At 38.7% G+C, this 24,257-nt stretch overlaps 1 protein-coding gene across 21 annotated transcripts in view; it reads right to left on the bottom strand.

Annotated features, from left to right (window-relative positions):
- Positions 1-24,257, bottom strand: part of nrxn1a (neurexin 1a) — a 775,979-nt gene that overhangs the window by 408,257 nt on the left and 343,465 nt on the right. For 14 of the 21 annotated variants that reach the window (XM_061910433.1, XM_061910435.1, XM_061910444.1 and 11 more), the window contains 3 exons: positions 17,410-17,613; positions 13,228-13,254; positions 1,261-1,383 (listed from right to left, as the gene is read on the bottom strand). In XM_061910433.1, coding sequence (XP_061766417.1) covers positions 1,261-1,383; positions 13,228-13,254; positions 17,410-17,613 — 354 coding nt within the window. The remainder of the gene's footprint in view (positions 1-1,260; positions 1,384-13,227; positions 13,255-17,409; positions 17,614-24,257) is intronic. The other 7 variants (XM_061910438.1, XM_061910447.1, XM_061910449.1 and 4 more) reach the window with 1 other exon arrangement.

Below are 24,257 nucleotides of genomic sequence, written 5' to 3'. Positions count from 1 at the left end.
CTGCATTAATACCACATTTTCAAAGAACCCATGAAATAAATGCCATAATAGCTAAGAACCAGCGTCCTTTGCAGTGGACATCTGATTTTTTGCATACAGAACTCTGACAAAATAATAGACCAAAAACAAATATTCACTAAAGAGGACGCTGGAACTCAGGAGGACATGGTTAAGCCCAAAATGATTATTCTGTATATTTCAAGCTGGATATATAATATCCAGTAGTAAAATATATAATAATAAATCATGTATATCAATATGTTTTAGGTAGTATTTAAATAACTTATATTTATTTTGTTGACTAGCTGTCTTCTGGAAGTTATACCTAAAAAAAGATCAAAGGACAAAAAGTAGTTGTGTGTTACAAATATGAAGGAAACATTTACCATTTACTGCAGTGGTCCCCAACCTTTTTGTATCCGCGGACCGGTCAACGCTTAATAATTTGTCCCGCGGCCCGGGGGTAGGGGAAGGGGAGATTTGGGGAATCCTTTTTTTTTTTTTCCTTTGTCATGAAAAAGGGACGTTTTTGTCATGAAAAACGGAGGTTTTTGTGGTAGGTGCACTAATTGTAAGTGTATATTGTGTTTTTTTATGTTGATTAAAAAAAAATATTAAAAAAAATAATAATAATAATATTTATTTATGTATTTATTTATTTATTAATAAAAATGAATACAAAATTATTCTGCGGCCCGGTACTAATCGGGCCACGGCCCGGTACTGGGCCGCAGCCCGGTGGTTGGGAACCACTAATTTACTGTATATATTTTAAACGATGACAATTTTGAGGGATTACCATTTGTATAATTAAAGTACAGATTACATTTATTTTGATATTCATTACTGTGCGTAATTCATTCATCATTTTGCAATACATTTGGTTCTTAAAAACAATGATGATTTTGAGGGGATACCATTTGTAGAGAAAAACATTGATTAAATATATATTGATATTCATTACTGTGAGTAATTCATTCATCATACTGCAATACATTTGATTATTAAGAATAATTATGTAAAATATAATAATCAATATTAATAACTTTTTTAAAAAATCATATGTTACACATCATATTTTTTTTCCATAATTTGGTGTAATTTCCTGCAAAAAAGATGGCCATTTAACCAATTAAAGACCCCTTGAACAGTAAATATGGTCATGATAAATTATTTTGGACTTTACTGTTTATATAACCGGATACCACTATAGATAGGAAATATAAGTAAAACATAAACACAGGTTTATTTAGCAAATACCTTCCACTGGTGGCAGATCATCTACGGTGAGTTTCAAACTCTTCCCCCTCCTGAACACACGTACGGTGTGCCACTCATTATCATTCAGGTTCTGACCCGCAAATATTGTCTCTGGGCCTTTGCCTGTAGGACAGTCCAAAGTGTGGTTAACAAACATGCACACTGCACACTACAGACATCCTTCAGAGACGACAGAGGCAAAGAAAAGAGAAAAGGAGGAGAGCGGATAAGTTCATTTGTATGGAAAAGGCTGACATTATTACAGTATGGTCCATTAAAAAATACAAAAATCTGACTTGCATTTGCTGAATCATTAGAAACAATTACAATTTTATAATCTTCTGAAATATACATGTTTTAGCAATAATTATATTTTTTAATATATATATTTTTGTGGCTGTACAGGAAGCAAACTGAAGAAATTGGCACACATGATTCTTGGCTTTCTAGTCTTCCACTAGGTGGCAGCAAATAACTACAATGAGCTATTGCAACAAACTGTCCAACTCAACCCTTATTTTTCAATACACATATGGAATGGCTTATAAATTCATATTAGTGGAATAAACTTAACATGAAACATAATTGATATGTATATATACCGTCAATAAGGATTGCTAGGGAAATACAGAATGGGATATCATTCTTTACAAGCACTCGCACGACTGATTTTACGGTATATGGTTTGGAAACATCTGATGTTGCGTGTTAGAGTAATTAAATATGATCATTAAAAAAAAAACCCGAGACGGGCTTCAAAAGAAAAATGCTAATTTGACTGTCATTAATTAAAATAACTCAGCAGACCTTTGAATCATGCCGTTAGCCAATCCTGAAAACATGACATTTTAATATTGCATGAATTGTGTGACTGCTAGCAGGCAGGCGGTAAGTGAGAGGTTACACAGATTCAAGGTGGCAAACACCTCAAGCGAAAGCTAATTTAAAATCTGATAAATGAGAGCAACACAACAAATGGCATTTAAAGAAAAAAAAAAAAACAACGCTGCAAGAAGCAACTCAGCGGTTACAACTCACAAAAACCCTGCCTGGGTCCAAGATGCAGGAACCACTGTGAGGATGTTGGAATCTGTCCAGACACCACTCCAGAATCCCCCACTGTGTCCACACAAGCAAACACGCAGCTGACAATATCCCATTGTGACAGAATTACATCTCTGAGCTGTGCCCACTGTGAGGAGAGTTCTAGATAGGTGCCAGGTTCATTTTCCTGAACGGCTTCATGGTTATTTATTGTCTCTTTCTCAGCAAGTTTTTAAAACCCTGATGCAATGCAAATCTAAGAATGCCAAAGTTGTGGGAAGCCCTCAATCTTATGAGCTCGGTTTTGCTTTGTAAGCACTGAACACGGGGGACGGAATTGAAACGGGCGAAAAGACAAGAGATAAGGACTAAGGGAACAGAGTCGGACTTGATCTTTGCCTTCCATCTTTTTTCAGAGGAAACTCTACATTCGGTATCTCTGCACTGCCTCTAGTCCGCAGCCATCTTCAATCCTCACTTATGGTGATCTATAAGCAGTGATGGATCCACAGCGATCTCTTGCCGCCTGGTTGACTTCCGTGCCCAAGGGAATAGGGAAGAATTGTGGCACAAGGGCGGCAAGAGAACATGTGATTATCCAGTCAATCAACTCGGGTTGGTACTGCTCGGCCTGACACCGCGACTCACTCAGGTGGAGGAAAAAAGGGCTGACCAAGCAGCAAAAGACAACTGGTGCTGGATTACTGTCAAAGCAGACATCAAAGTGGGAGCTGGTGGCGAGGGAAGCTTATAGCCGGGCCATGCCAGGTGACCCACTTGTCTGATAACTGTCAGAGCTCCTCTAAAGACTATTGAGAGCATGTTCTTCTACAAAGGTCAGGAAAGAGGGGCAGTCGTTCGATTCAATGATCCAAATTAAATTACCACTGAAATGATCTGGTCTGATTAAAAAAAATATTTCACAAAATAGGGCTTTTTAACTTTCTCGCAGCAAATGTTAAGAGTGGTCCCATTGTTTAAAGGATTTTTGAACGCCTTTTCCAAATAAAACGGCACAAAACTGGCCTCAAAGAAGGATCTTTGACGATCAATCAATCAATCAAAGGTTATTTATATAGCCCTCAATCACGAGTGTCTAAAAAGGGCTGCACAAGCCACAACGGCATCCTCGGCTCAGATCCCACATCAGGGCAAGAAACAACTCAACCCAATGGGATACAATGAGAAACTTTGGAGGGGACCGGGGCGACTGGTGCAATGGATGTCGAGTGGTTCTAGCATAATAGTGTGAGAGTCCAGTCCATGAGTGTTTTGTGACTGGTCCTTAAGACAACAAAGTGCTCCAGTTACAAACCCCCGTTTGGGAAATTGTGTTAGATGTAAATATAAACGGAATACAATGATTTGCAAATTCTTTTCAGCCCATATTTAATTGAATGCACTACAAAGATAAGACATTTGATGTTCAAAATCATAAAAAATTGTTTTTTTGCAAATAATAATCTTGGAATTTCATGGCTGCAACACGTGCCAAAGTAGTTGGGAAAGGGCATGTTCACCACTGTGTTACATCACTTTTTCTTTTAACAACACTCAATAAACGTTTGGGAACTGAGGAAACTAATTGTTGAAGCTTTAAAAGTGGAATTCTTTCCCATTCTTGTTTTATGTAGAGCTTCAGTCGTTCAACAGTCTGGGGTCTCCGCTGTCGTATTTTACGCTTCATAATGCGCCACAAATTTTCGATGGGAGACAGGTCTGGACTGCAGGCGGGCACAGGAAAGTACCCGCACCCTTTTACTATGAAGCAACGCTATTGTAACGCGTGGCTTAGCATTGTTTTGCTGAAATAAGCATGGGCGTCCATGACAACGTTGCTTGGATGACATATGTTGCTCCAAAACCTGCATGGACCATTTAGCATTAATGGTGCCTTCACAGATGTGTAAGTTACCCATGCCTTGGGCACTAATACACCCCCATACCATCACAGACGCTGGCTTTTGAACGTTGCGCCTAAAACAATCCGGATGGTTATTTTCCTCTTTGTTCCAGAGGACACCACGTCCACAGTTTCCCGATATAATTTGAAATTTGGACTCGTCAAACCACAGAACACTTTTCCACTTTGCATCAGTCCATCTTAGATGAGCTCGGGCCAAGGGAAAGCCGGCGGTGTTTCTTGGTGTTGTTGATGAATGAGTTTTGCTTTGCATAATAGAGTTTTAACTTGCACTTACAGATGTAGCGAACAACTGTAGTTACTGACAGTGGTTTTATGAAGTGTTCCTGAGCTCATGTGGTGATATCCTTTACACACTGATGTCAGTTTTTGATGCAGTACCGCCTGAGGGATCAAAGGTCCGTAATACCGTCTTTTACGTGCAGTGATTTCTCCAGATTCTCTGAAACTTTTGATGATTTTACTGCCCGTAGATGGTAAAATCCCTAAATTCCTTGCAATAGCTCGTTGAGAAATGTTGTTCTAAAACTGTTCGACAATTTGCTTACAAAGTGGTGACCCTCGCCCCATCCTTGTTTGTGAACTACTTAGCATTTCATGGAAGCTGCTTTTATACCCAATCATGGCACCCACCTGTTCCCAATTAGCCTGCACACATTTGGGATGTTCCAAATAAGTGTTTGATGAGCATTCCTCAACTTTATCAGTATTTATTGCCACCTTTCCCAACTTCTTTGTCATGTTTTGCTGGCATCAAATTCTAAAGTCAATGATTATTTGCAAAAAAAAAAAAAAAATTATCATTTTTAACATCAAATGTGTTGCCTTTGTAGCATATTCAACTGAATATGGGTTGAAAATTATTTGCAAATCATTGTATTCCGTTTATATTTACATCTAACACAATTTCCCAACGCATATGGAAACGGGGTTTGTAGTTAAGGTGTTGCTGTAGCTTGTTTACTTCATTTGCAGTGAATAGTCATTTGTTGATGGTCTGTGAGTTCAGTTCCTAAGATGTCAGGGATTCATCTTAAAAAAACACGAGAGTGTTGTCATTGAGATGATCTTTGACTTGCTTTTGTTTTGGAAAAAGTTTAGATGGCGGTTCTCAAACTGCCATGAGCCATGTTCCAACGATGGCGCGGAGTCTTTAACTATTTTTTCGGTACAAACACAGTGAACATCGTGTAGCTCCTTGATGAGACCGTGATACCTCCGCGTTATACGGGAGGAAAATGCAACTGCTGGAATATGGCGGACTTTTGAACATCGTCCATTTTAAACTGCCAAGAACGGAACAAAACATTTTAAATGTTTACACTTTTTTTGGCGGTTCCACGCTGGTTTCAGGGTTCATGGCGGATGTGTGACCAAAATCCAAGTTTTGTGTACATTAACATGATTTTTGGCAAAACACAGAAATAGGTAAACCCCCATCTAAACTAGTGAGATAGTAACCTTTTGGGTGAGGTAAAAAATTATTCCACATTGTTTTCATAAAACGTAACAAAAATAGAAAAGGGAGACGTCCAGGACGCCACGAAAATGTGTTTTTTAAAACAATCACTGTAAATTCTGGATGCATATTCTTTTTAATATTTGCATGATTCCACTTGGCTCTGTCATCAGGAGACATGTAATTAATTTCCATTGTTATGCCGATTACACACAGTTGTACATTCCCATGCCTCCTGATGACACAAGACCAATTGATACACTTTTTAATTGCATTTTGGATATTAAATCCCGGATGGCAGATAATTTTTTACAGCTTTACCAGGACAAGACTGAAGTTTTAGTCATTGGCTCTGAGGCCCTGGGAGAGAAACACACATCAAAACTACAAGCATTTTTTAACTCCCATCATTAAAAGGGAAAAATCTGGGCGTCTTTTTCGACTCTGATCTTAGTTTTATACCCATCCATCCATTCATTTCCTACCGCTTGTCCCTTTTGAGGTCACGGGGGTTGCTGTAGCCTAGCTCAGCTGCATTCGGGCGGTAAGCGGGGTAGTTTTACACCAGATATAAAAAATATATATAAAAAAGCAGGTTTTTATCTTTTTAAGATTATCGCCAGAGTCTGCCCAGTTATCTCTCAGGGCAACACAGAGACACTAATGCATGCTTTTATTACAAGTAATATAGATTATTGTAACTCCCTCCTTTCTGGTCTACCTAAAAAGGTTATTGCAATTTTACAACTACTCCAAAATACAACGGCACGTGACCTGACAGAGACTAAAAGGCGGGCCCGCATTACACCAGTTTTAAAATCTCTGCATTGTCCCCTCGTGTGTTTCAGGATCAATATCAAGGTTCTTGTAATGTTTTTTTTTTGTGTGTTCATGTTATCTTATCTTTCAAATTTGCTTTTACCCCACGAACCTTTGCGGACCCCGAGATCCTCCGGCACTCATCTCCTTATTAGTCTAAAAGTCAGGACACAAAGTCACGGGATGGCATCTTTCTATTATGATGGCCCCCCCTCCGTCTATAGAACATTTTGGCGGAGGACCTCAAAACGTTCATGTTTATAAAAGCAGGCTTAAGACCCACTTTTTACTGATGCCATTTGTACTTTACGTTTTATCTTATGAGTTATGCAATATGTTATTTAGTTCTACTTAGTTATTCTATAATTACTGTATATATATATATATATATATATATATATAATTTTTATCATATGTTTTACCTGTACTTTATCCTTTATTCCTACTCATGGTTCTTACTCTTTTAAAGGTTTTATTATTGTTACTTTCCAGCGTTCCACAGAGAGAGCCATCTGCATGCATGTGGGTCTTCTGGGTATTGTTTAAGTCTGTAAAATATTTCTTTCGGAGATCGCTCGCCAATACGCAAATGGCAGAACAAAAGTTACTCAAATAGTGAAAGGTAAGTGTTGTTGTTGTTGTTGTTTTTTAGTAACCAGCAAGCAGAGTACAGTTAGTAGAACAACTATGTTTTTATTACTGTGTATTTGATAGGTGCTGTTGAAAATTCAACATTTTATTTATATATATATATATAAAATAAATTAAATATATATAGCTAGAATTCACTGAAAGTCAAGTATTTCATACATATACATATATATATATATATATATATATATATATATATATATATATATTTATATATGAAATATATTTGAAATACTCAAGTTGGTGAATTATACTCCTCCCCTCTTAACCACGCCCCCGCCCCAACCACGCCTCCGCCCCACCCCCGACCACACACCCCACACCGCACCCTCCACCTCCCGAAATCGGAGGTCTCAAGGTTGGCAAGTATGTGCTGCGCTGCTGTGTAAAAGACAAAGGTGGCTGATTACTAATTAACTACTTTTCTATTGCCGATTCAAAACGGCCATCGTTGTAGAAACTGCTATTGGAAGGCTTTGTTCTGTTCTAGCACCATGTCATGTCTGTCAGTCCAAGTTTGGCAATAAAACTACGTAAAAGCATTGACCTCAACCCCATTAAGCACCTTTGGAATGAACAAGAACATTAATTGTGAGGCAGCTCCTCTTTTTGAACAACCTCTGACCTCTACCATGAACGGATTTACGTGGACCCCGACTTAAACAAGTTGAAAAACGTATTCGGGTGTTACCATTTACTGGTCAATTGTACAGAATATGTACTGAACTGTGCAATCTACTAATGCAAGTTTCAATCAATTAAAAATCAATCAATCTTTTGGATGGATGGACTAGAAATTCCCACAGTTCTTCCAAAAATTGTGTATAAGTCTTCTTCAGAAGAGGGGAAGTTTCTAAATGTGCAACGGGGGAAACACCAAATAATATTTCCTTCCATTTCGGTTTTGTGGGTGTGATAACCTGCTGTCCCAGTGCTTCTTTGGTGCACATAGTCTAACAATTTGTACACCCAGAGTCGTAATGTGCATGTAACATAATTTTGTTTTGTCAGAATGTCTGAGATGAAAGATTATAGATGGAAAACAGTTCTCTATAGTGGACAAATATGTTTTTTTATCACCAAGTCGTGCTGTGTTGCAAGAGGGTTCTGAAGCCCCTCTACAGCCATATAACTTAAGTTTATATCACTCGGTACATGTTTAATGTGTTTAAGTCAAAGTGGCACTGTTCTCTGCAGGCAGCTGCAAGCAGCCCCAGGGAGCCCGCTCCCTAATTGACAGTGATGTGTTCTTTGAGTCGTTGCTGAAATTCTTCATCCACCGAGCTGACCAGAACTGCAGCGCCTGACACTGCATATTATTTAATACGGGTGGAAAAAGGACAGGGATTAAAAAAAAAAAATCATGGTATCTTGTGGGACCATATTTCGATTTTTTTTCTATTCATTTAAACATTTATGGGATTTCTACTGGCACAACCAATATTACACATATTATTGGTAAACTTGTATTACAAACCTCGTTTCTATGAGTTGGGAAATTGTGTTGGATGTAAATATAAACGGAATACATCCATCCATCCATCCATTTTCTACCGCTTATTCCCTTTCGGGGTCGCGGGGGGCGCTGGCGCCTATCTCAGCTACAATCGGGCGGAAGGCGGGGTACACCCTGGACAAGTCGCCACCTCATCGCAGGGCCAACACAGATAGACAGACAACATTCAGACTCACATTCACACACTAGGGCCAATTTAGTGTTGCCAATCAACCTATCCCCAGGTGCATGTCTTTGGAAGTGGGAGGAAGCCGGAGTACCCGGAGGGAACCCACGCATTCACGGGGAGAACATGCAAACTCCACACAGAAAGATCCCGAGTCTGGATTTGAACCCAGGACTGCAGGACCTTCGTATTGTGAGGCAGACGCACTAACCCCTCTGCCACCGTGAAACGGAATACAATGATTTGCAAATAATTTTCAACCCGTATTCAGTTGAATATGCTACAAAGACAACATATTTGATGTTCAAACTGATAAACATTTTGATTTTTTTTGCAAATAATCATCAACTTTAGAATTTGATGCCAGCAACACGTGACAAAGAAGTTGAGAAAAGTGGCAATAAATACTGATACAGTTGAGGAATGCTCATCAAACACTTATATGGAACTTCCTACAGGTGTGCAGGCTAATTGGGAACAGTTGGGTGCCATGATTGGGTATAAAAGCAGCTTCCATGAAATGCTAAGTAATTCACAAACAAAGATGGGGTGAGGGTCACCACTTTGTAAGCAAATTGTCGAACAGTTTTAGAAACACCATTTCTCAACGAGCTATTGCAAGGAATTTAAGGATTTTACCATCTACGGTCCGTAAAATCATCAAAAAGCTAAGAGAATCTGGAGAAACCACTGCACATAAGCGATGATATTACAGACTTTTGATCCCTCAGGCGGTGCTGCATCAAAAACCGACAACAGTGTGTAAAGAATATCACCACATGGGCTCAGGAACACTTCATAAAACCACTGTCAGTAACTCCGATTTGTCGCTACATCTGTAAGTGCAAGTTAAAGCTCTACTATGCAAAGCCAAACCCATTTATCAAGAATATCCTTACACGCCGCCGGCTTGGTTAGGCCAAAGTTTACCTGAGTGGGAAGGTGTTCTGTGGTCTGACGAATCCACATTTCAAATTATATTCGGAAACAGAGGACGTGGTGTCCTCCGGAACAAAGAGGAAAATAACCATTCGGATTGTTATAGGAACAAAGTTTAAAAGCCAGCATCTGTGATGGTATCGGGGTGTATCAGTGCCCAAGGCATGGGTAACTTACACATCTGTGAAGGCACCATTAATGCTGAAAGGTCCATACAGGTTTTGGAGCAACATATTTTGTCATCCAAGCAACGATATCATGGACGCTTCTGCTTATTTCAGCAAGACAAGTGTTACAACAGCGTAGCTTCGTAAAAAAAGAGTGTGGGTACTTTCCTGGCCCGCCTGCAGTCCAGACCTGTCTCCCATCGAAAATGTGTGGAGCATTATGAAGCGTAGAATACGACTGCAGAGACCCCGGACTGTTGTAGGACTGAAGCTCTACATAAAACACCAATGGGGAAATAATTCCACTTTCAAAGCTTCAACAATTAGTTTCCTCCGTTTCCAAACGTTAATTGGGTGTTATTAAAAGAAAAGGTGATGTAACACATTGGTGAACATGCCCTTTTCCAACTACTTTGGCACGTGTTGCAGCCATGAAATTCTAAGTAATTATTATTTGCAAAAGAAAAAAAAAGTTTATGAGTTTGAACATCAAATATCTTGTCTTTGTAGTGCATTCAACTGAATATGGGTTGAAAACGATTTGCAAATTATTGTATTCCATTTATATTCACATCTAACACAATTCCCCAACTCATATGGAAACGGGGTTTGTATTTTTCAACAATAATTGTGTATACAATGGGAAATATTACACAGGTTGTGGTGAATATCTTCATGTACGTGACAGTGATATGCAATTTAATTGGCGGCAAAATTTCAACAAAGCTAAGGACCAGGGGACCGTACTTCTCCCATGACTATTACCGTATCTTTTCGGAATATTAGCCGCTATTTTTTTCCCAAGCTTTGAACCTTGCTGTTCCTACAAAAATGTGACAAATCTATGGATTTTGGGGCAAAATTATTGAATGGATGAAGCAAAGAAATCAAACAATGAAGTTAAAAGTTAAAGTACCAATAATTGTCACACACACTAGGTGTGGTGAAATTATTCTCTACATTTGACCCATCACCCTCGATCACCCTCTGGGAGGTGAGGGGAGCAATGGGCAGCAAAAATCATCATTTTTGGTGATTTAACCCCCAATTCCAACCCTTAATGCTGAGTGCCAAGCAGGGAGGTAATGGGTCCCATTTTTATAGTCTTTGGTATGACTCGGCCGGGGTTTGAACTCACGACCTACCGATCCCAGGGCGGACACTCTAACCATTAGGCCACTGAGTAGGTTAACTAAATGAACCAAAATGATCCATGTTAAGAAACTGTTCAAACTCAAAGTGTTTTCATAGTACAGGGAAGAAGAACCTTGATACACACATCTGCGGTCCCCTCCAAGGTTTCTCATTGTATCCCATTGGGTTGACTTTTTTTCTCACCCTGATGTGGGATCTGAGCCGAGGATGTCGTTGTGGCTTGTGCAGCCCTTTGAGACACTCGTGATTTAGGGTTACATAAATAAACTTTGTTTGATTGATTGAATTTGGGGGCCAATATGGTGTCATTCTCAGCCCTAATTTACTGAACCATTTCTACCCACAATTGTCCTTCTTTCTCGTCTAGTTCAATCAATACACAAGCTAAATGACACAAAGTACTACACTACTGTGCATTAGAAACACAAATAGGAGCTACCAGTCAAAAATACCCCAATAAAACAATCCCCGGTGTTTCATGTGAGCGTTTCACTACGCCTTCGCAGTGTTGTTAAAAACAACGAATGGCCTTTTAAAGTGTTGATACGGGGAATTAGAGTTGTGAGCTTGTCATTTGCATACACAAACAAGGGATGCATCCAAGAGGCATGAACAATTCTACTTAGCATTTAGAAAGGTGTTAAAAAAACGGCTGGCTCACAGAGGCATGTCTGGAGGTCACATGATGCGATGTGATCCTCGCCTCTCATCAGGCGGTGACCTCTGAAACACGGACAACTGACTTACGCCCTACTTATGTCCTAAATCATGTGTGTGTGTCTGTAAAATATAGATAATGAATTTCCGCCTATGATACTAATCAAATATACTGTATAGTCCATGGATTCATGAAAGGAGATAATAGATAAGATCATGTATGTTTCACATTTCCTGAATAAAAAAAAAAAAATCAGGGATTTTGTCTCTGAAATATTGTGATGCAAACACTTTGTTTTAGCTCGCACACACACACACGTGCACACACACACACATGTGCACACACACACACGCACACACACACACACAACGACACACACATTCTTGTCTTTCTTACATTCTTGAGACCTCCGAAAAAAGCCTACATCTTTAGGACCACCCTAGATTTGTATTTACAACATTAATAATATATACAAGCTATGCAAATATATAAAAAAGTAAGCTGTTTTCAAAATATATTTTTTTGTTTGTAATTGTTTTTTAATCTTCATTATTTACTTCGAGTTATTACAGTATGTCTCTATATACATACATATATATTTTTAAATATATTTTAACCAAAGGGGGCGCATTTCAATTTCTTACACATACGTGTTCTTACATATGTTGGCCAGAGGGGAAGCAGTTAACATTTTTACACACACTTGTTATTTTATATGTTGACCAGAGGGGGAGCACTTTTAAAACCAACACAATTTGAAAAATTCCCTCCTTTTTGGGACCACCCTCATTTTTATAGAGTTCACCACCAGGGGTGCAAATGAGACATTCTCTATTAGATGCAATAGTTCTTCGTATCGGGACCATGATTTCGGTCCTAACTTGTTCAGTGGTCCTCAAATGGATGGTCCTTGTTGATGTCTCAAGAAGGGTAGAAGCACCAGAACACACACACACACTAACACACACACACACACACACACTGGCAATGATCTATTCCCGCACCCTTCTTCTTCAAACATGCATTTCTGCTCTGCAAGGCAGGTTAATGAGAATAATAAAATCACACTCTGTATTTCCTCTCAGCCATGAATGGCCTCATCAATTTACAGCCAGCTCGACATACTGGAGTCAAAAGGAAAATATATAAATAAAAAGGGAAGACGGGAGTTTTGCTTTTATCTAATTCCACTAATAACTTGTTTTGTAACACATTGACCTTAAAACGTTTTGTGCGCTTGAAACAAAAACAATTGCTATGTTTCTTCCATATAATAATAATAATTGTTTTCCTTCTAAAGTGAACGCAAGATGCAAGTCAGATATATCTTACTGTATTTCGCTTGCAGGAGCTGCAATGATATAGTGATATAAGTAGCATACACATAAACTATCTTCTACATCAACACCCAGAGACATACTGTGATAGAAGAGTTATAGAAGAAGAAATAAATGTGAGCAGTGACTTACTGGTGGTACAGTTTATCCTGATACAATCTAGATGGGGGGGGAAGAATAGATGAGAGATAAATTCATCTTTCAACGTTGCAGCTGCAGACATCAGTAAGGCATACAGTCCACCTCTCTGGGGACACACACACGGACGCTGACCGTCCTCTGATGCTCTCGACCATGGCCTCCAGCTGCAACATGACCACTAAAGTGATGCGGTAGTCATGACAGAGGAGCAGAACATGGTTTTTAGGATTATCAGACATGATTACTATCAATAGAGGATTTATTATTACATATATGCTTTTTTGGTAACACTTCAGTATGGGGAATATATTCACCATTAATTAGTTGCTTGATAAAAATGCTAATTAGTAACGTATCGGCTCATAATTAGTCATTATTAAGTACTTATTAATGCTTTCTTCTGCATGGCATTATTATACAACCAGTAAGACTCTTTCCTCAATAACCTCAGAATTATTGCTTATTAGTACCCCTAACCCGTATATGTTCCCCTTGTGTCCAAATAACTCTAAATTAAGTCTTTGTTACTTAGAATATGTTCCCCATACTAAGGTGTTACTGTTTTTTTTTTACACATTCCAATGTTTTATATGTCTGTTGTTATAGGAGCATTAGAGTGTTGGTCAGAGTCAGACAGGGCCAGCGAGTCAGGGTTTAAATTATATCCTCTAACGAAATGATCATCCCCTTAGTGTTATTATACCATACCTACAGTAGTTATTATATGCAATCTCTATAGAGATCATTTTCTCCACTCTTACAAGACGTATATTAATTGCAATTATGTTTAACAGAGGACATCAGTCACTCTGATTTCAGATCTCTATCTCAGTTAAATGGATGTTGGAGCCCATTTCTACATGGCTAATTGCTATGTGTATCCACAGCAGGTTCTCAAAAGGATAAAAAAGAGAATATTGCATGGTCCTAATTCTGCCACAGTAGCTCCGGTTATAAACTATCACAAGTGACTTACAGTAAGCCCGGGGTACAGAGGCTTTGTCTTACTTTTTCATTTTTACTTCCACGGTAGCAAAAGCTGGGACTCATGTTGTGCTCTGCGATAGGTGACCCACTTCAAAACCTTCCTCCCTGCCTTCCCTTCCTTTTGGCCCTGCCTGTCGTGTGTTGTCAACCGCAGCAGAAAAGTGGGAGCAAACAGCCAGAGACCAACACTTGCCTGCCCTCACAGGGAATGCTTGGATTTTAAAAAGAGCTGACAGGAGTCTGACACTTATAGACCCAGTAATTAAATGATGACGAAGAAAAACATCAGCCTGTTGTTTTATGGGTAGTTTTATCCTGGCTTTGATATATTACACTGTGGACTGTCCTTATATTAGTTTTATGGAAGCTCATTTCTGTTAAGACAGAAGAAAGCAGTGCAATGGAACCTCCAAAGTCCTATGTCCCAAAAGTTATACAATTTAAAGTTCAATAACATTACATTTTTAGATATTTTAGATCTTACAATCCAGACACAATTTGGGAGATTGAAGCAAAGCAAATAAACTTCCAAAAATACACCATTTATATTCCGTGACTTGAATATTATGACTTGAATGTTAACCAAGTATTGGTGATATTGTTATTATAAGCGCTGACACAGACAAACTATTTATAGTAGCGCCATGATAAAAAGCTTGTGTGCCAATGTTGACATGATCGACTGATCAGTTGCTTCCTCGTTTTCTTGCACGTCTAATTTTATTGTCGATAATAATTAATGCCTTTCACCTGGATAGTAGAGGGACAAAGACGTATTCCGACAAGTTTTGACGGTCAATTTGGACCCGGAAATTGCAGAGAACAAGTCAAAAAGACTTTAGGTTCCGCCTTCCTTTTCTTCACAAGGATTATGAGTCATTTTTCATCTAAATGGGAATATATGAATATCCCTGCAGTCTGCATCCTAATGACAGCAGACATCGTACAGTATGTGATGTTTTATTGTGTTTGTTGGCTCTCATAATGTTTGCATTGAGTACAAATCAGTGATGCAGTGGTAAAAGAAGTAAACGTCATGATGCATTTTTTTAATTAATATGCTTCAAATGAGCAAAATATGTAAATATTAAATGTTATTATTAATGTGCTTGTTACTACATTATATATATACTTACATCATGTTAATACAACCTCAATGGGGGTGTTTGGACGTTTTTGATGGGCATTATAGGCAGAGTAGAGAGGTTCCCATGGGTTCCATTGTAAGCAGACTTTTGATCGCATTTAATATTTAGAATACATTAAAAAATACATCCGTCGTCTTTTTTCACGAGTGTGAAAGATGGGCTAAATTCTAAAACAAGTGAAGTTCTCCTCTATGCCAGAACGCCAGATTATCCTCCTTGCCTTCGCCTGCATCATGCATGTCTCAGCTCCTGGCCTTCATTGTATTGCTGCCTCATTGTTTTTCACTTTTTCACGCTCAGTACGTCCGGCTTCTTATTTGTTTTCATCTATCTTTATGATTGGACCAGGAAAAGAGGGCAGGATTGCAGCTTGGCGAGTGTGAGCACCCTCTTGTCAGCCACCTTTCCAGTTGACCTACGACGTCACACTATCCATCTGCGGATCCTTACAGCTTGTTTTACTAGATGTCCGCTGTAATACTGGCACAGATTACAAATATTACATCTGTAATGGCTATGCTGATGTTAAATAGCAGACCGCATCAAGAAATGATCTTAAATTGCGCTACGAACATTGATGCTACTACCAAGAATGTATCGGAGCAGATGCAGGGACCTGCAAGAGTTTTTTTGAAGGTATTTTCGGATGTAGAATCATGGAAACAAAACTTTCGAATGTCTCGGAGTTCATTCATAAGGCTCTGTCGATTGATGGAAGGAGCCCGAAGGAAAAGACCGTTCGTGCCCCGACTGATACTGGTCCAGATAAGGTTGGCAATGTTTTGGACGATCTTGCCAGTTGTGCATAATACAGAGTAATTGTTGTACAAATGCAGCGTGAGGAGGTTTGGGGAAGTTTTATTAGTCGCCTTTTATTAACCTTTTTCATTATCTTTCATCTTTTTATTTATTTATTTATTATTTTTTCTTTTCTTGCTTGTTTATCTTAGTTTTTTCTAATAAAGTTGTTCTTATCCTCCCTCCTCCTCCAGCCCCCTCCCACACACACACATGTAAAGCGTCTTTGGGTACTTACAAAAGCACCATATAAATCCCAGGTATTATTATTATTATCATCCGTATTTTGTTCGGGAGTCCAGATTAAGCATTTTACATTTCCTTAGCTACCTTCTTGAATAAATCAGTTTCTTTTTGTCTACCATTGGTTCACTTCAAAACGTTCTGTTATTTTAATTTGTGAAGCAAATCGAAAGTATCCTCTTCATTACCAATGTTGCTGCGGTTTTATCGGTTGTATCTGGCGCATGCGCGATCTGGCGGCACGCAACCCCTCAATTAATCGCACAATCTAGGTCTGTTAGTCGGATTTTTCAAAAACCAAACATTATTGGATTAAGGTGTTCCATGTAGGAGGCTTATATACAGCATAACTATTTAAAAAAATCAAACTCATTTAATGTACGTACACATACTGATTGACTGATATTGTTCCTAATGGAAACACTATTTTGAAATTAGATCAACTTTGAAGTCAACAAGTGTCATGCATTGTGTTCATCTTTGGAGAAACCATTGCAATGGACATTTACCAATCTGGTATTGTTTAAAATTAAGTGCACTGCTGCAAAATTAACCATTTTTTTTAAATTTGTGCAGTGCTATGGTTGCTTTTTCAATGACATCTGCAGTACATGAAGAGCTTTGATACAAAACTTCAGTACCTTTCAGAGGATGTTGTCAGAATTGGATGTAACTGTAAAGGAAACTGCACCAGGAATGAAGGAGAGTGCACCGTAAAGGCCCTAATAATACAAATTGAGGAGTAAGGTGCTGGAATGGATGGCTAGCATTCCCTGCTGGGCAAAGGCAGCTGTGTGCTCATCCGGCAGTAAGCAAAGAGCCGCAGACTCTTGCCATTGAAAGCTTTCACACTATCTCCTTCTATTCAAGAATGCGAACACCATAATAATAGTATATGTGAGGTGGAGTGCATGTGGAGTCGCATTTGATGGAGTTGTCAGGCATAATTTAGCTCAGTGTGACACATGACGTTCCTGCTGCATAGGATACACGGTACCTAAATTGACAGTCAGCCGGACGCGTCCGCTCTCCAGCTCCAGACGCAGAGTGTCGGCCGAGTCCCGAGAGGTGGTTGCTATTAGGATGCCATAGGCTCGCTGGGAACGGAAGCGCAGGGACACATCTTCAGCTTCGGTGTGCATCACCACTGGCAGCTGGACCTTCATGAACTTGCTGCCATCATAGCTGAGGATGGTCGCCTCTGCAGAGAGAGTGAAGAAAAAACAAGATGTAGGATCAGTAATATGTGGAGGAGTGTTGCCACTTCGACACAAAGCAGGACTGGACAGGTATTGTACTGATGCTATTTCTATATACTGTATGCCAAGGGTCACCAACCTCTGTGAACCCAAGAGCTACTTCTTGGGTACTGATTAATGTGAAGGGCTACCAGTTTGATACACAGTTAAATAAATTGCCAGAGATAGCCGATTTGCTCAATTTACCTTTAATAAATAAATCTATATATATATATATAAAAAATGGGTATTTCTCTGTCATTCCGTGGGACATTTTTTTTCTTTTTACGGAAGGTTTTTTGGAGAGAATAAATGATGAAAAAAACACTTAATTGAACAGTTTAAAAGAGAAGAAAACACGAAAAAAATTACAATTAAATTTTGAAACATAGTTTATCTTCAATTTTGACTCTTTAAAATTCAAAATTCAACCGAAAAAAAGAAGAGAAAAACTAGCTAATTTTTAATATTTTTGAAAAAAAAAATAAAAAAAATTATGGAACATCATTAGTAATTGTTCCTGATTACGATTAATTTAACACTTTTGATGACATGTTTTAAATAGGTTAAAATCCAATCTGCACTTTTTTAGAATATATAACAAATTGGACCAGGCTATATTTCTAACAAAGACAAATCATTATTTCTTCTAGATTTTCCAGAACAAAATAAAAAATAAAAACAATTCAGAAGACTTTGAAATAAGATTTTAATTTGATTCTACAGATTTTCTAGATTTGCCAGAATATTATTTTTGAATTTTAATCATAATAAGTTTAAAAAAATAATTCACAAATATTCTTCGTCGGAAAAACAGAAGCTAAAAGGAAGAATTAAATTAAAATGTATTGATTATTCTTTACAATAAAAACATGTTTTACTTGAACATTGATTTAAATTGTCAGGAAAGAAGAGGAAGGAATTTAAAAAATAAAAGGTCTATGTGTTTAAAAATCCTAAAATCATTTTTAAGGTTGTATTTTTTCTCTAAAATTGTCTTTCTGAAAGTTATAAGAAGCAAAGTAAAAAAATAAATTAATTTATTCAAACAAGAGAAGAACAAGTCTTTAAAATATCTTTTAGAATTAAAAATGTCGAGCAAAGCGAGACCAGCTTGCAAGTAAATAAATAAATTAAAAAAAATAGAGGCAGCTCACTGGTGAGTGCTGCTAATTGAGCTATTTTTAGAACAGGCCAGCGGGCGACTCATCTGGGCCTTACGGGCTACCTGGTGCCCGCGGGCACCGCGTTGCTGATCCCTGCTGTATGCTATATAGGAATGTATATCGTTAAGATTTTACCAGTACAGATACCAATATCGATATTCCTTATCAATATCGGTGTACATTGGTATTCTTATTGGTCCTACATGTATTTTGTCCAAATAAAAATGTGAAAAAATGCATCTTTAACCACCATTTTTATTTGCACAAGGTGTTGTACACCAGAAACATCATGATATAAAATCTCACAGCAGGGAAGTATATTATCAACACCTGTTTTTTAAGTCTTAACCAAGTAAACTATGTGTTCAGTGCAGTTATCAATCAACCAATCAATTAAGGTTTACTTTTATAGCCCCAAATCACGAGTGTCTCAAAGGGCTGCACAAGCCACAATGAAAAGGTTATGTCATCATCTTGTAAAGAAAACCTAAAATAATCACTGTTTCTACAGTACGTATTACAATTATAATCAGTATATCCATGCATACCTTTTCTACTGTGTGTCCCTATGATATCATTCAAAATAATAATAGTAATATAATTTTAAAAAAGTGTAGTAATATTCATCTATGGTATTTATGTAATTTCACTGACCTTTGAAAGAAGAGTGCACGTTTTTTTTAAATATTGCCTATCGTTCACAATCATTATGAGAGACAAGAACACACCTCTTTGTTTTAGGATTTTAAAGATGATTAAAAAATGCTTGCACAATGCGGCTAATGGGAGTAACCACTGTAGCCTTCAAAGCCCTCTATAACAACTTCAAAACCGTCCAGGAACATTTTACATACACTACACAGTGGGGCAAACAAGTATTTAGTCAGCCACCGATTGTGCAAGTTCTGACACTTAAAATGATGACAGAGGTATGTACTTTTCATCAAAGGTACACTTCAACTGTGAGAGACAGAATGTGAAAAAATTTTCCAGAAATTCACATTGTAGGAATTTTAAAGAATTTATTTGTAAATTATGGTGGAAAATAAGTATTTGGTCAACCATTCAAAGCTCTCACTGATGGAAGGAAGTTTTGGCTCAAAATCTCACGATACATGGCCCCATTCATTCTTTCCTCAACACGGATCAATCGTCCTGTCCCCTTTAGCAGAAAAACAGCCCTTAAGCATGATGTTTCCACCCCCATGCTTCACAGTAGGTATGGTGTTCTTGGGATGAAACTCCAAGTTTCTTTCAAACACGACGAGTTGAGTTTATACCAAAATGGATACATGGATGATACAGCAGAGGATTGGGAGAATGTCATTTGGTCAGATGAAACCAAAATAGAACTTTTTGGTATAAACTCAACTCGTCGTGTTTGGAGGAAGAACAATACTGAGTTGCATCCCAAGAACACCACACCTACTGTGAAGCATGGAGGTGGAAACATCATGCTTTGGGACTGTTTTTCTGCTAAGGAGACAGAACGATTGATCCGTGTTAAGGAAAGAATGAATGGGGCCACGTATGGTGAGATTTTGAGCCAAAACCTCCTTCCATCAGTGAGAGCTTTGAATAGTTAACCAAATACTTCTTTTCCACCATAATTTACAAATAATTATTTAAAAATCTTACTATGTGAATTCCTGGATTTTTTTTTCACATTCTGTCTCTCACAGTTGAAGTGTACCTATGATGAAAATTACAGACCTCTGTCATCATTTTAAGTGGGAGAATTTGCACAATCGGTGGCTGACTAAATACGTTTTTGCCCCACTGTATATATAATAGTAACAGACACAATCATAACAATATGTAATATGCACAATATTTACCATATTTAGGTCATTTTAGGCAATACTGAAACTTATTTCCTCAGCGCATTTATTTCAGTTTCCATAGCAGTGCACTTCCGACTTTTGGCAACAAATGTGTGCTCTTACCACCGGAAACAAACACGAGTGTGTTCTAATCAAGGCAGACTTGGTAACAGATGATGAATATGGCTATTTTTAATCACAACCTTGCTTACCCAAAATCAAGTGGAAAAAAAACAGCTTGACCAAACAGAAAACCGTCCTATCATATTGATCATGTTCCATGCAAGACATCAACGTACAACTACAGTACGAACGCTGTAAAGCTAGCTGTGTACAAACAAAACATGAAATGTGGGCTAATACTTTACAGACACTGCATTATGATTTTTCATGTTTTTCAGTCGGTTTAGATTGATGTTCTATCGCATTGTGTTGTGTATTGCAACCCGTTTTTAATACAGGATACGTACTCGACGAACTCAGATAAAAAGTAAAACTCTGAATCGTTGAAGAAGCACAACAGTTGAATATCATTGTCATGAAGGCGATTCCAAAGACATGCACCTGGGGATAAGTTGATTGGCAACACTAAATTGGCCCTAGTGTGTGAATGTGAGTGTGAATGTTGTCTGTCTATCTGTGTTGGCCCTGCGATGAGGTGGCGACTTGTCCGGGGTGTACCCCGCCTTCCGCCCAATTGTAGCTGAGATAGGCGCCAGCGCCCTCCGCGACCCAAAAAAAAGGGAATAAGCGGTAGAAAATGGATGGGATGGAAGGCGATTCTCTTGCTCTTTTTCCTCTTGTCTTCTTGCTCCCCTCCCCTCTTGTGTCTGTAAGTCTCTACCCTGTCATTGGTTTCAGGTGTGCTGCCAGTCATCTCAAGGTTCAAGGTTCAAGGTTCAACTTTATTGTCCCCGCGGGGAAATTTGTCTTGGGCACAGTGCATCATTGCTTTCTTAACATACACAAAAACAACAGAACAAAAACACAAGCACAGACACAACCACAACCAGACAACTAACATTTAAACATTAGAACGTGGAGCTTGATAGACATAGGTGGCACTTTGATGTAGGCATAAAATCTACAGTATGGAGATAAAGTACCAGTGTGCATTGCACTAGAGCTCATGGATAAAGTACTGTGTGCTAAAGTGCTTAGTTCTACAGTGCTATGTGCTAAAGTGTTATGTGCTAAAGTGCTATATGCTAAAAAAGTGCTAACCTATGTATTAACATTCTATTGCACATTGTTGGTCAGCTTGATGGAGGCTGGGACAAATGATAATTTAAGGCGGTTAGATGTGCATAGTGGGACCTGATGGCAGGGTTCCATATTCAGGGAAGAGTGGGTGTTGTGAATTGGAAATATTTCCTTAGCTTTTTTCCTAACTGCCTGCTCATAGATGCTCTGTATAGGCTCATATTCTTTCCTCCCTACGATTTTCATTGCCGTTTTATGCATGCCGGCCAGTTTGCTTTTTAGCTTAACGGTTAGGTTGCCAAACCATGAGGTGATCCCGTATCTAATGATGCTCTCTACAATGGCACGGTAGAAAATCATCATGATGTGGCTGCTTACGCCGTACAATCTTAATCTCCGCAAAAAGTATAGCCCATATATTATATACCTTTAGCCCACCTGTCTCCAATCTACTAACAGATTTAAACCCTGAATGTCCACTCATCCGATGCCAGTTCGTCCGTTGCCTGTGGTAGAGTCTAGTCTGAGCTCACTCACTTTGTCTTTTTCCCTGGACCTTTTGTGAACCTGTTTTTTGTATTTCCTCAGGTGGAGGACAAATTTTGACCCGGTTTTCCTGGAACTGAACTTTTGTTACAATGAATCTATTTTCTCCAGTGATTTTTTTTGTTATCAAATACAGATTTGTATGGATTTGCACTTGGATTCTCATTGTTTTGAGATCACAACAATCATCTGCATAGAAATGATAAGAAACATTTTTAAAAGTACTGATCAACCTTCCCAATAACAATAAAAACAGAACCCTGGGCCACAACACATGAGAGGGTGGACACACTGGACATTACATTGTTAAAAGCAGCATTAAAAGTTCTCCCACTTGTGTTCTGAAATAGATGTTTTTAAGTACTGACATGCAATTTCAGAGGGAACTGAAGTATTGACACTCATTTTCAGAAGGAACTGCAATTTCGAGAGGCCGACTCTCTGTTGATGAAATAAAGTCTCCCCATCAAAACACGGTGTGTACTTACTTGAAGAGCCTGGACTGATATGTTCAAGCTATATAAATGCAAACAGAGATGACTTTACGAGGCAGATGAGAAATACCCAAGACAACACGGTCTTTTGCGTTTGCCTCTCAGCCAGAGAGAGCTTTGCTGACGTGCTTAGAAAGACATTGGTGGATTGCCAATAACAAAGAATGCAAGCGCCCGATTGCTCCTTCATGTCTCAAAGAATGGTGTCTAAACAGAGAGTAAGTGCATTTTTAAAGATTCTTAAAACCAATCATATGCTTGCCAGTTTAGGAGTTGGTGTCTTATTGGGGATAGCACAGACAGCACATGCGATGACAGGACCATTCATATTCCAAGAACACGCACGGGAAGGGAAATAATCAAATCAAGACAGTCACCGTAGCATTGAAGCCACATGTTTAGTGTGTGGCAACGACAAACTCGATGGGGACATTGATTGAGGCGAGATATATTAAAAGCAACATGATTTGTGTTTGTCCACGGACCTTGAATATTGAGCACCTGCTTGGGGCCACTGCATTTATTCAAAGCATTAAGCCGCCGCCTGGTGAAATGCCACAGAGATTGTTTAAAGCTAGAAGGAGTTTGTAACAGCATTTGCGGGAGTGTAACTATACCACAACCCAATAACAAAGCCATTACGGCTCCTGCAGTGCTGATGCAGACAGAAAGGGACTTTGGAGGGGAAGGAGATGGAGAGTTTTGGGGTTATAGGGTATCAATGTTTGCACACTACCTCATCACCACTTCCTCGTCACACAAAGGCACATGGCACATCCATCCCCTCTGGGGTGACTCGGTCACATTTCTCACCCAAATCCAATTTGTCCACACCCCCTCCTGGGGTACCCTGCAGATGACAGCAGTATGGGGCTGACAAACGAGTCACACATGCTTCCTGCCTGGTATTTGGAAACTGTCGGCAAATTCGAGCAATTTCAAAGACCTAATGCTTGGAAATGCTCCCTCCCATAAGATATTTACCGTTACGCTTGCTAGAACTTCGTACGCGCTGCATTTGATATATTCTCTTGTCACAATCCCATATAAATAAACAATAACATTTGTCTGCATTGTTGCTATATCTGGGTAAATAGGATGTGACTCTCAGTGCTGCTTCACAATGAATGACGGATTAGTCCATTTACAGAATTTTCTGATATAAAAAAAGTCATTGTGATATGCCTTAGCCCAGGGGCGCTCACACTTTTTCTGCAGGTGAGCTACTTATCAATTGACCAAGTCGAGGAGATCTACCTCATTCCTATTTATAATTTATATTTATTTATTCATGAAAGAGACATTTTTGTTAACAAGTTAATGGTGTTTAATGATAATACAAGCATGTTTAACACACATAGATTCCTTTCTTTCA

This window comes from Nerophis ophidion, linkage group LG09 (assembly GCF_033978795.1).
Source record: "Nerophis ophidion isolate RoL-2023_Sa linkage group LG09, RoL_Noph_v1.0, whole genome shotgun sequence".
Lineage (NCBI taxonomy): Eukaryota > Metazoa > Chordata > Actinopteri > Syngnathiformes > Syngnathidae > Nerophis > Nerophis ophidion.
This window is presented reverse-complemented; position numbering and strand designations above follow the sequence as displayed.